The sequence below is a fragment of the Polyodon spathula genome, chromosome 7, assembly GCF_017654505.1.
Source record: "Polyodon spathula isolate WHYD16114869_AA chromosome 7, ASM1765450v1, whole genome shotgun sequence".
Classification (NCBI taxonomy): domain Eukaryota; kingdom Metazoa; phylum Chordata; class Actinopteri; order Acipenseriformes; family Polyodontidae; genus Polyodon; species Polyodon spathula.
This window is the reverse complement of record NC_054540.1, coordinates 26,364,558-26,379,642: the sequence shown is the minus strand read 5'-3', so window position 1 is coordinate 26,379,642 and position 15,085 is coordinate 26,364,558. Positions and strand designations below refer to the sequence as shown.

Below are 15,085 nucleotides of genomic sequence, written 5' to 3'. Positions count from 1 at the left end.
TGGGAGAGACCTTGCTGATGCAGTATAACTACCTTGTGTCTTGTTGCTGTGCTCAGTCTTGCCATGGTGTATGACTTTTGACAGTAAACTGTCTTCAGCAACCTCACCTTGTTAGCTGAGTTTGGCTGTTCCTCACCCAGTTTTATTCCTCCTACACAGCTGTTTCTGTTTCAGTTAATGATTGTATTTCAACCTACATATTGAATTGATGATCATTAGCACTTGTTTGGTATAACTGTTTAATCATACACCTGACTATATGCCTACAAAATCCCTGACTTTGTGCAAGTGTACCTAGAAGAATTGAAGCTGTTGTGAAGGCAAAGGGTGGTCACACCAAATATGGATTTACAGCATTTTTTCACACCTGTCTAAAATTTTTGCACAGTACTATATATATATATATATATATATACTGAACAAAAATATAAACGCAACATGTAAAGTGTTGGTCCCATGTTTCATGAGCTGAAATAAAATATCCCAGAAATTATTATTACGCATAAAAAGCTTATTTCTCTCAAATTTTGTGCACAAATTTGTTTACATCCATTTTAGTGAGCATTTCTCCTTTGCCAAGATAATCCGTCCACATGACAGGTGTGGCATATCAAGAAGCTGATTAAACAGCATGATCATTACACAGGTGCACCTTGTGCTGGGGACAATAAAAGGCTGTTTTTAAATGTGCAGTTTTGTCACACAACACAATGCCACAGATGTCTCAAGTTTTGAGGGAGCGTGCAATTGGCATGCTGACTGCAGGAATGTCCACCAGAGCTGTTGCCAGAGAATTGAATGTTCATTTCTCTACCATAAGCCACCTCCAACGTTGTTTTAGAGAATTTGGCAGTACGTCCAACTGGCCTCACAACCACAGACCATGTGTAACCATGTCATCCTAGGACCTCCACATCCGGCTTCTTCACCTGCAGGATCGTCTGAGACCAGCCACTCGGACAGCTGATGAAACTGTGGGTTTGTTCAACCGAAGAATTTCTGCACAAACTGTCAGAAACCGTCTCACGGAAGCTGATCTGCGTGCTCGTCGTCCTCACCAGGTTATTGACCTGACTGCAGTTTGGCGTCGTAACCGACTTCAGTGGGCAAATGCTCACCTTCGATGGCCACTGGCATGCTGGAGTGTGCTGTTCACGGATGAATCCCGGTTTCAACTGTACCAGGCAGACGATAGACAGCGTGTATGGTGTCGTGTGGGTGAGCGGTTTGCTGATGTCAACGTTGTGAACAGAGTGCTCCATGGTGGCGGTGGGGTTATGGTATGGGCAACGAACACAATTGCATTTTATTGATGGCAATTTGAGTGCACAGAGATACCATGATGAGATCCTGAGGCCCATTGTCGTGCCATTCATCCGCCGCCATCACCTCATGTTTCAGCATGATAATGCACGGCCCCATGTCGCAAGGATCTGTACACAATTCCTGGAAGCTGAAAATGTCCCAGTTCTTCCGTGGCCTGCATACTCATCAGACATGTCACCCATTGAGCATGTTTGGGATGCTCTGGATCGACGTGTACGACAGTGTGTTCCAGTTCCCGCCAATATCCAGCAACTTCGCACAGCCATTGAAGAGGAGTGGGACAACATTCCACAGGCCACAATCAACAGCCTGATCAACTCTGTGTGAAGGAGATGTGTCGTGCGGCATGAGGCAAATGGTGGTCACACCAGATACTGACTGGTTTTCTGATCCACGCCCCTATCTATATGCATATCTATATTCCCAGTCATGTGAAATCTATAGATTAGGGCCTAATGCTTATTTCAATTGACTGATTTCCTTGTATGAACTGTAACTCAGTAAAAGCTTTGTTATCAGGTATTCTGCTGTTAATGTTTCATTTCTTCTTCTTATGCAGCGACCTTCACCTCCTCTCATCCCCCCGCCTGAAGAAGAGGAAGGAGAGAAGAGCTGTGGACCTGCGGGGCTGTGGGAAGCATTGACACCCTGTAACGGCTGCCGGAACCTGGGATTCCCTAGTCTCTCACAGGTATTTAGCTCCCTTGTCATTCAGAACCCAGCATTATAGTTGTTACATGTTTAGGTGGTATTATCCTGTTTGACATTTGGCAACCCGAAATGAGGACCACCACCACCCCCCGCAATAAGTCTATAGAAATTCGACATTTTGTTCTCTTCACCCTTTTGTTATTTAACGGTACATACTGTTAGAATGGACATTGGAAATTTATATTAGAAATGTATGACATAATGTGACAGGTGTCATTGTGGTTTTGGAGATATTTCTCATCAGATACAATCCTTAAGTTCTCCTCTGGAACTCTGAAAGTGGTGTCTTTGCTGTAGAATTTCATACTATTTACAGCATAATAATCATGCAGTACTACTGTTTTATTCTTCACACCTGTTGTTGTTAATATATAATAAATGACCTGTACAGGACTCAGGACCTACAAAGTTTAAAGCTTTTACTGATACGAGCCGTAGTTTTATTCTCAATATGATGTGCCACTGGAGCAGTGTGTCATTTGTTTCCCTGAGAAATAGCAGAGTAATGAAGGCTGTTAAGGGCATTGGAACCAAGGTAACAAGGAAGCTCATTATGAGGCAACTTGCATTCAAAGCGTGCAATTTGGTCAATTTAGAAACTGCAAATGTGTTTCAACTATAAGGGTAATATAATACTCAATCTAACTACAAAACATTTATTTATATTTAAAAACCCTTCACACTCCGTGTTTATTACTGGTTGCAAGTCTGCTGAAAGTGTTCAAGTGTTCCTTGATGGCATTTGTATCAGAGCAGGTTTCCATGGGATCAAGGTAACAGAAATACAATTTCTTTACTGGGGAATTTTTAAACAGAATTGGCATGTACATTTATTGCTGATGATGATGATAATAATAATAATAATAATAATAATAATAATAATAATAATAATAATAATAATAATAATAATACATTTTAAAGTCCTGAAAATGTATTTTACTTTAATTTAACAACCCCCAGCATGTTATGTACTAAATTGTATTTAGAAAACATTTATATCTTTTAATGTAAGCTTGACAAACTAGTGTAGTTAAGAAAGCTTTCAGAAGAAATGTTTTGTAAGCTAATTTATCTTCACAATGCTAAAATGTAGACGTTTTAAGTGAAAAATACCAGAAATACATTTGCTTCGCTTTGAAACAATAATTCTGACTCAAAGTGAATGTGTTCCTGGTGCCACTTAATACAGTACCAATACCATTTCCAGGGCCTTTTCATTACACACAGAAATACTATGAGGCCAAAACTTAGATTTTTTTGTTTATGGTAAAGGTAAATGAAACTTTACATCAAATGTACCATGATGCAATTAGCTTATTTATTGTATTTCTATCTTTGTTTAAGCAACCAAAGAAACATTAATATTTTTGATATAATATGAAAGATAACACTTTATTTATGTCTTTCCGACCAGAAAATCTTTCAGGTATGAGCAAGTATATAATGACTACATTATGGAATGATTTCCATTCCATGTGTTTTGATTCTTTTAAAAGGGTTATATTTCAAGTCATGTAAGCAAGAACAAAATCTCACCAGATTAGTTATACGTGAAATCAAAACAGGAGATACTAAACATTTAGCTACTATTCCAAAATGTGAATCTAAAAGAACATTAAAATACAGATCTACCAAATAACATAAAAGCAAAGATTGAGAGCACAAAGTGGTAGGTTGTAATGACTTTAGTTCCCCAACTATTTACATCAGTGTTGCTGTTTCCTTTCAGTACGAAATGTAGCCATTACCGAATGGGTATTTACCTCCTAAAGAATCGATTCCTGAAAATTTTATGCAGAAGCTGCTCAGCCAGTGTGTGATGCAGTCATGGCCCGCCCCCGAGAGCACAAAAGGACTGCACTCTGCTAGTGAAGGCAAGGCCCACAGCCGCACTAACAGATACTGGAAAATAGACAAGGACTCTTGTCTTGGGTGTTGAAAAGATTTAAGGTAAAATAGCTATATGATTGACAGTCTAATTAATGGAAACATTTAATTATTTTTCATGTTCCTATTTCCTGATGTTAATTAGCATAATGAAAAAGGAAGTATTTTTATTCCCATAAGCCAGTCCATGAACTTAGAGTAAGTAGTGGGGCTCTGAACGATATATTGTTATACATCCCCATGTGTTGCTACACATGTTTAAATAATGTACCTGCAATTTATCTTTTCATTAGTACCATCAGCCAATCAGCTTCCAGCTCCAGCAGGCACTACTAGACAGTAGATGCCCTCTGGAACTTCTCAGCACCAACTGTGATTCAAATTTAAAATCAATCCGTGCAAGTGCTGGCTTTCTTTTTGATTTTTTGTGTCTTTTAAGCAGAGTTCACCTCTATTGGACAGTAAAAACTAAACAAAGATACAATTGGTCCAAATTAATTTATTATTCAACAAAACCAACCAATTAATACTTTGCATTGATGAAAGCAACCAATCCTGTAAATTACCTGCAATTGCCGAGAGCTAGTCACAAACTGTCAGCTAGACACAAACACAGCATCTTTCAACAGCAACAAAGCGAGACACGGACAATTCAGTAATGTTGCTTCATTGCAAGGCCCGCGGGCCACTGGCAGCCCCTGGTTGACTTTAGTACGACCCCCTACAATACACAAATGTGAAAAGGCGAAAGTGGCCCCCCTCTGAAAATCAGTGAAGAATACTGCCCTAAGTTTAAATAAATAAATAAATAAATAAAAACTGATTTACTAAATAAAAATTAATTACTTTTCTCTTTTATATGTACGCCATATAAAAATGTTTGGGACTATTTTCATAGAACGTATTTACTCAATGGAAAGGTACCCGATGAATCAGTACAAGTTCAAGGTAAATCTAGGTTTTAAGATTTTTTTTTTTTATTAAAGAAAACAACAGTACAAATAGTTTTCTAATAGAGATAGTGCCCTCTCAATGAGGGCTCTACTGTGTGATAATTGACCTTGACTTTTGTTAACGCCTCGCCTTCGGCTCAGGATGCATAACTCCCATTGCGATCAATTATCACAAGGTAGAGCCTTCATCGGCGGGGACTTTAAAGTGTAAAAAGTTGTCAGGATGTTAATAATGAAAAGAAAAATTACAGGGACATTATTTAAATAGTTGGCGTGAGGGCGTATAACTCTATTTTTTTGGAACAGCCCTACCTAGTCTGTGAGGCTTATTAGTGATGTCAAGAACATGATGCCAAAACTGCCTCACAGCTCTATATATACTCGAGCATTATATTCAGCTGAGGTCTGATCAGCAGGAGAGGAGTACAGCATACCCTGTTATACATTAATTGAAAATCTTAATGTTGAAATAGAGTATTAATTTTTTTTATGCAACCAGTCAGACTTACCTGCCCTTTTTTTTAAAGGCCTCTTTTTGTAATATGGCTGTAATGTTGGCTTCCTGTAGACATGAAAGAAACCTAGCATACCTGCCAAGTAAATTAACTCTTAACTTTTCTTAAACATATATTTTTTTTAACAGTGAGGTTTAAACCTCATCTACCTTCTACTGTGTCCCCTTCCACTTCCTTATTTTCTCAAGCTGGTTTGCTGTACTGAACCTGATGAACATAATTATGCTCTGAATTAGGCTGGGGTGAAACATACTGTACGTCTGTAAATCTCCTTAAAAATGCGTCTAGGGTGTCACGCTTACATCAGCTGTGTCAGACACACAATACCACATTTCAAGTTGTGTATACTCTGTTGTGTATACTCTGAACTTGTCAACATAGTTATCAATAAGTGGAAAATGAGGTGCTTGTTTTTGGGTGGTGGGCTCCCCTTTGGTAGAAACTTCAGCGAGATACCAAGCTTTTTTTTTCCCCCAAATGTCCATCAGATAAATATGTCTTCAGTCATTTTCTTTATTTACAGCTCTTGTCTCATATCTTATATCTTATCTCCTGTCTTGTTTAATATGTCATGCTACCACAGAGGTCACCCAGAGGGAAAAAAGGAGACAAATTGATTTAAGTAAATCAGGTTGTATGGCCTATTAATCTTCAGAAGTTCTCAGTTTCCCCCAGCTTGCCAATGTCACTTCTTTTCTTATTTTACCATTTAACCTTAACAGTGGCTTTGGGCAATCCTGTGAAGGTGACCACATGAATGTACAGCCTGTACAGTCAATCTAAGTATTATTTACTTCAGCAGACATGGTGCTTTGCAGAGAACTTCCCCTCACAGCTATGTGATCTTGACTGGAACACCCCCTCAAACCTCAAACACAGACTTGAGAGTTCTGGTTTTGTGATATGTGGACTAATGTTCAATGAGGGCTAAGTTGAGAGCATCAAGCCTGTTCATGTGACAACTGAAGAAAATGTCTTATTAAATGATTTAGAAGTAATGATCTTCCATAGGACTTTTGATAATGACATTCAGGTGCAACACAGGCAACTGCCCCTCTGATCAAAAGAGCCGCTTGATTATTGTGCCCCTCTTGTTTTTGTCTCATAAGAGGAAGATCCCAATTTAATTAAATCGTGAAACTGTTTTTTTTTTTTATTATTTTTTTTTTTAAATTATTTTAGCTCTGCAGTTGATACATCGAAGTCTAAAAGCAGCTTTTCAACCATGTTATTGTTTCAGAAACACACAGATCGTTTGGAGCTTTGGTTGCATAATCACACAGAAGACTCGGCTATCCGCTGCCATACAGAGCTGATTCAACAGAGTGAAATGACATGCCCACTTGTTTTCTAAAATATTCTGGGGTGCTTTTTCTTCTTGATATTGTGATAGGATTAGCAGGTTGTTTTTGCCATTTCAGATTTTGTGAAACCAGTCCAGTTGTATTGATGTCATTGTTTATTGTTTATAGGTTTAGATCACTAGATGAGGCACTAACCTATACGCTATATCCAGGTTATGTGCAACAATATAGTAATGGGCCACTTTAATGAGGGGAAAAGTTCAGACTGCTTTCAGTGCCAGTTTAAATGCAATTTTAAAGTATTTTTGTGAGGAGTGTGATTTACACCCCTGTTCTTCCTCGGATTAATTGGAGGTCTCCCATCCATCTACTGGCTAGGCCCAACATTGCTGGGCTTCTGAAATTTGAAGGTGCATAGGTACATACATATTTTCCTTCCAGAGAAATTGGGTGTAATCTTTACATTTGCTTCAAAATATTCCCCGAATTATTAATCTGTAGCCAAGTATTCTGTAGCCATATAATACATTTATATATATATATATAAACTGTATATATATATATATATATATATATATATATTATATATGGTATAAAGGATAATTAAATTCTGGAGAACTTAAATTCTTGAAAGTCCTTTAAAGGATGGGAGTATAGACTCCTTTTAACTTTTGTATTTTATTTAGATGTAAATGTTTCTGTTCTCTTGTGGGAGTCAATGAGAATACTCTCCCTCAAACGTGAGGCAAAACGATAGTGTGTCTTCGTAATGTAGTACACAGCGACGGAAGAGGTAACAGGTTAGGCACTAATGGAGTATGGAGGACAGAACAGCCATAACGAACAACGAAAGTTTTTTATACCCCCAGACACTTGGCCCAACCACGACTCACCACTTACCTCCGGTGATACTTACGTCCTTCTTTCGTTGTTCATGCTTTCAAAAACTTTCCGGACGTTCGTGACAAAATATTTAAATAACAAAAATAAAATAAAAGGTTTTAAAAAAAAAAAACACCAACTAAACAAAAGTTTTAACAAAACAAAATCATGAATACAAAATAATACAATCAGGCTGGGCAGCAGCCTTCACTGACCCTACTTATTTTTTATCTTTGCTTTTTACCCTCCTCTCTCGCTCTCGTTCACTCCTCCGAAACCCACCCAGAGTGCAGAGATCTGTATGCTTATATATATCGTGGATGATCTGCACTAGTTTATTAATGTGGATGGTGCTTCCCATCCACGCTGCAACACAGTATAAAAACAAAACATATCGCTACGCCATCGCATATATTTTTAAATAAATACAAGTAAACAATAACACAGCTATGCAGTCATATTTACCCATTAATAATAATAATAATAATAATAATAATAATAATAATGAAAACAGCAACAACAACCAAAAACATCTATACAAGCAGGGCTTTGCCCTGCTCCTTTTAGTATTGTGCTGGGCTCTCTCCTGCTGCCTTGCTACAGGGTCTGATTAACATTTCCGGTCTGCCCATCCTGGTACTATTTGTTAGCAACGCTGAAATTGTAAAAGCTTCTTTTTGAATTCCTCAGGAAGCTAATGTCTCTTCTTTGAAAATGGCTGCCTGTATGTTATGGATGATTCGAGATCGGGCAGTAATGTTTTGGTTTGTCTTTTCTCGGCAGTAAGCCACGTTGCTGTTTGTATATTCAGGTTGTCATGTCTTTTGTTGGCGATTTTTAATCCACGCATCACTATACTGTACTCGAATTTAAGACGCAGACTATTTTTGAGAAGCAAAAAAATGGTTCAAAAAGTGTGTCTAAATTCGAAGGAATACGGTATGTTTGTTTAATTTGAGTTGGTAGAAAGTTAGGTACACATCTGACTAGCTGTTATGCTATGCAAACAGTCTAACCTTTGCATGTTTTCCTGTGGATGGTAGATAATAATAAGTGGAGCTTAGATGAAAAATATAAAATTAAATAAACTAAGGAACCCTGACATCTGCAAGTACTGTATTGTACAAAACATGTGCATGGTCCAGAATTCTTGACATTAGGATTACAATTGACCTGGCTTCCGTGTTACAGGGGTTTGAATGGAGACAATGTTATGGTGATTTAGACCCATATTGTGTATATATACAGTACTGTATTGTACAATTTAAGGGTATTTGTGGTTGTGTTTTTTTTTTTTTTTTTTCATAGATTAAAAATACTTATACACGCCCACTTAGATTTTCAGTACTGCTTCAGTACTACTACAGCTTGTGTATGAACAACATAATTGTGCCACAATATAGGAGAAATTATACTGTGACTTTAAGAAACAAAGTATGGTACTATTGCTGCTTTAAATGAAAACTAGCAGGAGGCAGCATGCATGCCTATAGGTATAGTGTGGGAGAAATCTGAAGGAGTATTTCCCCAAGGCTAGAAGAAGCCACACTCAGTTATCTTATTACAGTGTTAATTTGGGAAGTCCAGTATAATCGGGTTTGTATTTTCTTAGATGAGTCAAAGTGTTAGGTGTGGAGGCTTTCTTCCTACTGAAAGAAAATGGTTAGAACTTTAGCATTTATAAATCTGATGAAGAAAGTAATAGGTTTACCAAGGTTGCTAGGATACAGTAAATTCATAAAGTGCAGAAGTGGGATATCTTCCTACTTAAACTGAAAATCTGTGCTTGATCAAATAAGCCCAGAGCAAATGTCTGCTGATGATTAGCTTGGTGTGTGACAGCAATGTTGAGTTCGAGACCCCTTTTACCACAAGAGGAAATCGTTGAACTGCAGAACCCTGGAGTCCGCAGTAGATCATGAAAATAATCGTTTGAGACATTGCAGACTTTGAAATTCATGTTATTGCCAATAGAGACGTCATTTTTAATAATGGAACTGTTGTAGTGTACTGTATTCTACTGAAATTGGTCAGTTGCTTTAAAAATACCAAAACATCATATTTAAAGAAAACACCATTAACACAAGGTTCAGCTGGAAGGGAGGCTGTGGTGATGGCAGTGGTTGATAGACTGCTAAGTTTGTTGTTGAAATTATAACCTGATTATCCAGGATTACATGTGGAGTTTTTGATCAAAATTGTTTTTTTGATTTATGCAAATTATTATGTATGGAGAGGTTTAATCATAAATAATGAAATGGGTGCAGACTATTTGCTGAATCTATAACAGCTTTTGGATTTCATCCCATTATTTTTTTTTGTGCTTGTTGAAATGAAAGATATGTAAACAATCATTAACAACTCATTTCACAATAAAAAAGTGTTACAATTTAAGTTCCCTTTCAATTTGATGACAAGCGTCAAAACATTACTTATGGGATACTCCTTCCTATTGGTAGGTATTCATTGAGCTCTTTATATCAGAGCTGCCGATAGGCCCCTTCCTGGTGTGACGCCTTCGGTCCCGCCTACCGAGGGATTAAACAGTCAGCCCATGGAAACCATGTTCTCTTTTTGCATCGAACCTGTGAGGGCGACCTATGAGACCTCGCTGGTTGGTGGAAACACATTCACTTTCAATTCGAAGATGACCGCCAAAACATTACTTATGGGAAAGTATACCAGAGCCATCACAAGGGAGAAGGAATGGCAGCATATCAGGGTCGCATCAGAACCACATAACCCAAGGTTAGTGATGTGAGCATGTTTTGGTGGTCATCTTCTCTTTCAGGGAACCAGGGTTGCGGTAAGTAACCTAATGTTCTGTACACTAGTAAGTACAGTAATGGAAACTAAAAGTTCAACATGCACTGTAAACACCTGGCTGAAAATGTGACTGAAAAAACCCGCAAGAGGTGCTAAATTGCAACATGAAACATTTGGGGAAAACGTGTGCATGGATAGCTCATTACTATTGCAACTGACCTTTCAGTACCTCAACTGAGACGAGACATTTTTAATTCCCTGCACAGAGAAAGCAGTAATAAAAATATACATGAAAGCAACAGTTAATCTGATTGTACCTGATTCAGAGCGGTCTGTACAAGGCTAAGTGTGAGTGATAAAAGTTAGAGTAGCTACTGATTGACAGGTGGATAAGGCTCACCATTTTGCCTTTATTCCAGAAATAAAATGACTTGTAGAAATAATAACAATTATTTATGGAACTGCCTAAAATACAGTTCTTTTCATCTGTTTCCTGGGATTTGGATATTTTAGAACAAGAGACTGAGACAAGAGAGAGAAGTAAATGAAAATTTCCTTTGATTTTAATGCTCATAGATCAGAGGATTGTAGTCGGATGTAATCTGCTGAGATGAAAAGCCACCTTATGATTAAGTTTTCCGCTAACTTTTCATTTGCTGCAAGGTGGACTATAATTTGGTATAATCACTTTAGTGCAAATTCCACCACAGGGGTCCGAAAAGGTCAAATTCAACCAACATAAGACCCAAAAGATGAGAGGCATACTACTGCCAAGTTTAGACGGATTTCCAAATGGATTGTTTATGTTTGTACTAGACAGATGATTTACATTTCAACCATTAATATATTACCATCTAAAACTGTAAGGGCCCTATTTAGCAAAGAGGATGACCAAGCCCCTCAAGCAAGGCTACACATTTCTTTTAGCAGCCTGGAGGGGGAGAGTGAATATGACATTTAAAAAGTGATCTACATGCAAAATGAAGTTACATTAAAAAAGTTATTTACTTGATGACCGAGCGACGGGGTGGGGGGATCGAAACATTTCGAATTGTGAGTTTGGCTTGTATAGCTCACCTTCGAACCTTTATCACCGTTGCTGCCTTTATTATAAATGCTTTCCTGTTAAAAAAAAATTATATATATAAATATTTATATATATTTATTTTTGACAGTACGCATTTGCGTCTTAAACAACAATAACTAAGTCTGCATTTTGTAATTTTTTTTTTTTTATTGGTCCTCATGTGTACCCGCGTACCAATTATGTGAACCCCTGTCTATAAGGCTTTGTCTGACCTGCCTGGCACTTGCAGCATCTGCTACCTCTAACATCGGGGCATCAAGTTCAGCATCTGCTTCCATCAAACCCTGTAATCTTTCCTCTGTAAATTCATTATCCATTACGGAGAGCTGTATTGTGTAAAACACAAGAAGCCAGGATGATATTGTTAACCTTGTGAGGAATGTACTGTAGTGTTCCCCCAGAGACATCCAAACATCGGAATCAGATTTTGAGGATTCCAAATGTTCACTCGATTACAGTAAGAGCACATTTAAAGGTACAGTTGAGCAGAAGTGTCAGCAGCCACCAGTTCAGTGGATACCCGCTGTCCCCTATCAACCAAGCCCCTCAGACTGTCATCCCGCTGAAACGCAGCTGCCACCTGCGAATTAGCGAGGATAAAAAAAATCATGAGTGCAGCAACAGTAGTTTGCATACACCTTTGTGAGGTAGTTGTTTGCATCACAGATCACACACTAGGCCTACTTGCACGTTGACAGAATAGGTCACCTTACTATTTACGTGTACTTTAGTGCTACAGGCAAGCAGTGTGCTCTCCACATGTCTCCTTCCAGGTCAGCCTGAAGCAGTTGGCAGATGTCAGTGATTGTCTGTTGAGGCAAAATTGCTGCATACATTGTGTGTCAGACAGGCTCAGAAAAGACAGACGCCCTTATCAACTTACAATTTACAAAATCACAGTACAAAGTATCACAGTGCACACTCCATATTTTTTTATTTCTCTTTTCTCTTCTCTCTCTCTCTTCTTTGCCTGCTTTCCTGATATCTGAAAGTGGCAATAAATAATATATATATATATATATATATATATATATATATATATATATATATATATATATATATATATATATATATATATATATATATTATAGTCGACCATGTAATTTGTCACAGTTTAGACCTGGTTTTCAACTGAAAAGCAAACACTAACACTGTTGATGGTTTGCTACGTTTGTATGTAAATGGCGACACTCCAGTAAAGTTTAGCCCATGTCCAGCACTAAAGCTAATTTGCCAGTTGGGCACTAAAACACACGTGCACCTGATTCTGGTGAGCTAACTGTTCGCAAAAGTTTTTTGAGATTGCCTTAGGGGTTTGTGAATGTTGCTAAATAGGGCCGTAAGCCTTATTTATCCACAGGCCAGATATTATACCCACAACATGTAAGCACCATACCAGGATCTCCCCAATATGTGTTGTTTTATTGTTGTATTATTCTAACATGAATACAGCTCTTCTGATCAGCAGGTTTCGTGTTTCTCAGCTAGTTAAGATTTTGCTTTCCTACCTGTTCATTCTCTATGGGCCCTTGTCCACATTCTGTGGACCGCTTGCATTAAGCGCCCATGAACAGTGTTGGCAATGGATACAGTTAGGCAGCATGCTGGAATCTCGGCTCAGTCCCGACCTGAATGCCACCTGCTATTCAGTCATGCCTCTCTCAAGCATAGACTGTAAATTGGGCCAAAATGTCTCACATTGAATCATTCACAAAATGGTGAAACTTAAAACTTTGAAGATTGCATATATTTCTGTTCCTTTTTGTTCACCCTGCTTTAAAATTTCGGATCTGCTCTACCTAGTCAGCCCTGCCTCCTACTGTTGTGAATCTGTGGGTCTGTCTTTCTCTACACAGACTTAGATATGTTGCTTTTATTTGTTATATTTCATACATTTCTATCTTTCCTATTAATATTGAAATGGTGGTATGCTCCCTCAAGGTAGTTACTTCTTTGTTTCCAAATGTTTTTCACTGTACGATTGTTTTTAACATGGCATAAATAGTGCAGTGTCAGGCATGAAACAAAAATATATACTTCCTGTTTAGCTTGCTAAGATCTGGATTGCAGAATACGAGACACACAGATTAGAGGTTTGCTTTTTGTTTTTGTTTTTGCTTTCTCGAGGAGAGATTGTTTCCTTTGTTTATTTTTCTGAAACTACAAAAAAGAAAAGATGTTTCAGTTCATATGAAAGCGGTCATCAAACATTTAAAGAGTTTTTGTTTTGCTGGATTCAAGAAAAAACCACTAAGACATCAGGTAATTCAAATATAAATTAAGCTAAACACATTTGAGCATTGTATTTTAAAGTAAATAAGTAAAAAGTTATATTATATTTATCATGTGCTAGGCCTTTCCTGATAGGCAGCACCAGATGGCATGCATTGCTGCAAGCCTTAGATACAATCAAATGTCTTTTTTAGGCATCACTTAAAAACAGGACAATGTACTAGCATAACATTCTTTTAGAGTATTGGCATTGCACATTTTTTTTGTTTGTTTTGTTTTCTTGCTAAACAAATTAGAATTGTTTGCATTAAGGTGAACGTCTTAGTAACCAAACAAATCAGTTAGACATTTAAATGTAGGTAAGAAAACAGATTTTTGATTTTATGATTTATTTTCTTACCTGTACACCCTGTTTACCTCTTTCCTTATTAGCTTCACAACTGGATTACAATCAGCTTGTAGCAGCCCCATTGAGCCCTGCAGCTTCACCTGCAGACAGCTACTGAATTGCTGTTCTCATTCATTCACAAGGGAAGGCAGCAGCTTTTTCAGTCACTCAAATCAGATTTAGTACCCATAGAATTGTGCAATGTGGTGTTTTTTTCCTCTCTGCAGTGCTGGTTGTATTTCATACAAAGTAACGATCCTGTTCTAATATTTGATGCAGCTGGCATGAGGTTTTAGTAATTATTTTGAGCATCACAAAGGTTTCTCACCTCGCTGGTATTTTCCAGGTCTTGACATCAATGCTGCATCCATCTGTCACAGCACTAAAGTCTGATTCTGTTGATCTCTTTTGTTACAGAGTCGTAGTCCCTCTGTGCAGTAGGGTTATCCCTTTTCTCTTTCTCTCTCACTCTGATCTTAATCATTTCCCTCATCATTTATCTGCAGTATTGTGCTGTAATTAAGATCCACTGGCTTAACAAACTGTGTTCTCGCACAGGTTTCTGAGTCAAGGACAGTAGTATATAGTGTAGCTGTTTTATGTTTCAAGTGTCCTGTAACCTTTTGTTCCCCCAATTTTCCTTGTAAATATTCAGTGTTAATTCTCTACAATAAAGCTGTGAGAATATTTTTTTTTTTTGTGGCATTCTAGGTACTTAAGAATTTCTATAGAATGGAACTGAATGCTGTATTCAGCTATTCGGTTGTTCTCAGTGAGGAATTGGACAGGAAAACACACAAATTCATAACCCATACTCTTGTTACCGAACAGTATATTTTGATGAGAGTTGGACAAATCCTACTTTTAAGATGGCACAGATAGTAAGCACTTTTTTATTACCCTGGGGAATTTTCAGTAGACCTGGACGCACTGGTAGCATAACTTACTTCAATTAAGTATTGTTGTAACTGAATTATAGCATGTAAGGTCATGTTGGTGAACTTTACTGACAGAAGATGAATTGCAGGTGCATG

The 15,085-nt window shown here is 37.7% G+C and overlaps 1 protein-coding gene across 8 annotated transcripts in view; it reads left to right on the top strand.

Moving 5' to 3' along the window:
* LOC121318441 (ankyrin repeat and sterile alpha motif domain-containing protein 1B-like) overlaps nucleotides 1–15,085 on the top strand; it is a 220,716-nt gene that overhangs the window by 95,989 nt on the left and 109,642 nt on the right. For all 8 annotated transcript variants that reach the window (XM_041255122.1, XM_041255118.1, XM_041255117.1 and 5 more), the window contains one exon: nucleotides 1,886–2,017. In XM_041255122.1, the coding sequence (XP_041111056.1) occupies nucleotides 1,886–2,017 (132 nt within the window). The remainder of the gene's footprint in view (nucleotides 1–1,885; nucleotides 2,018–15,085) is intronic.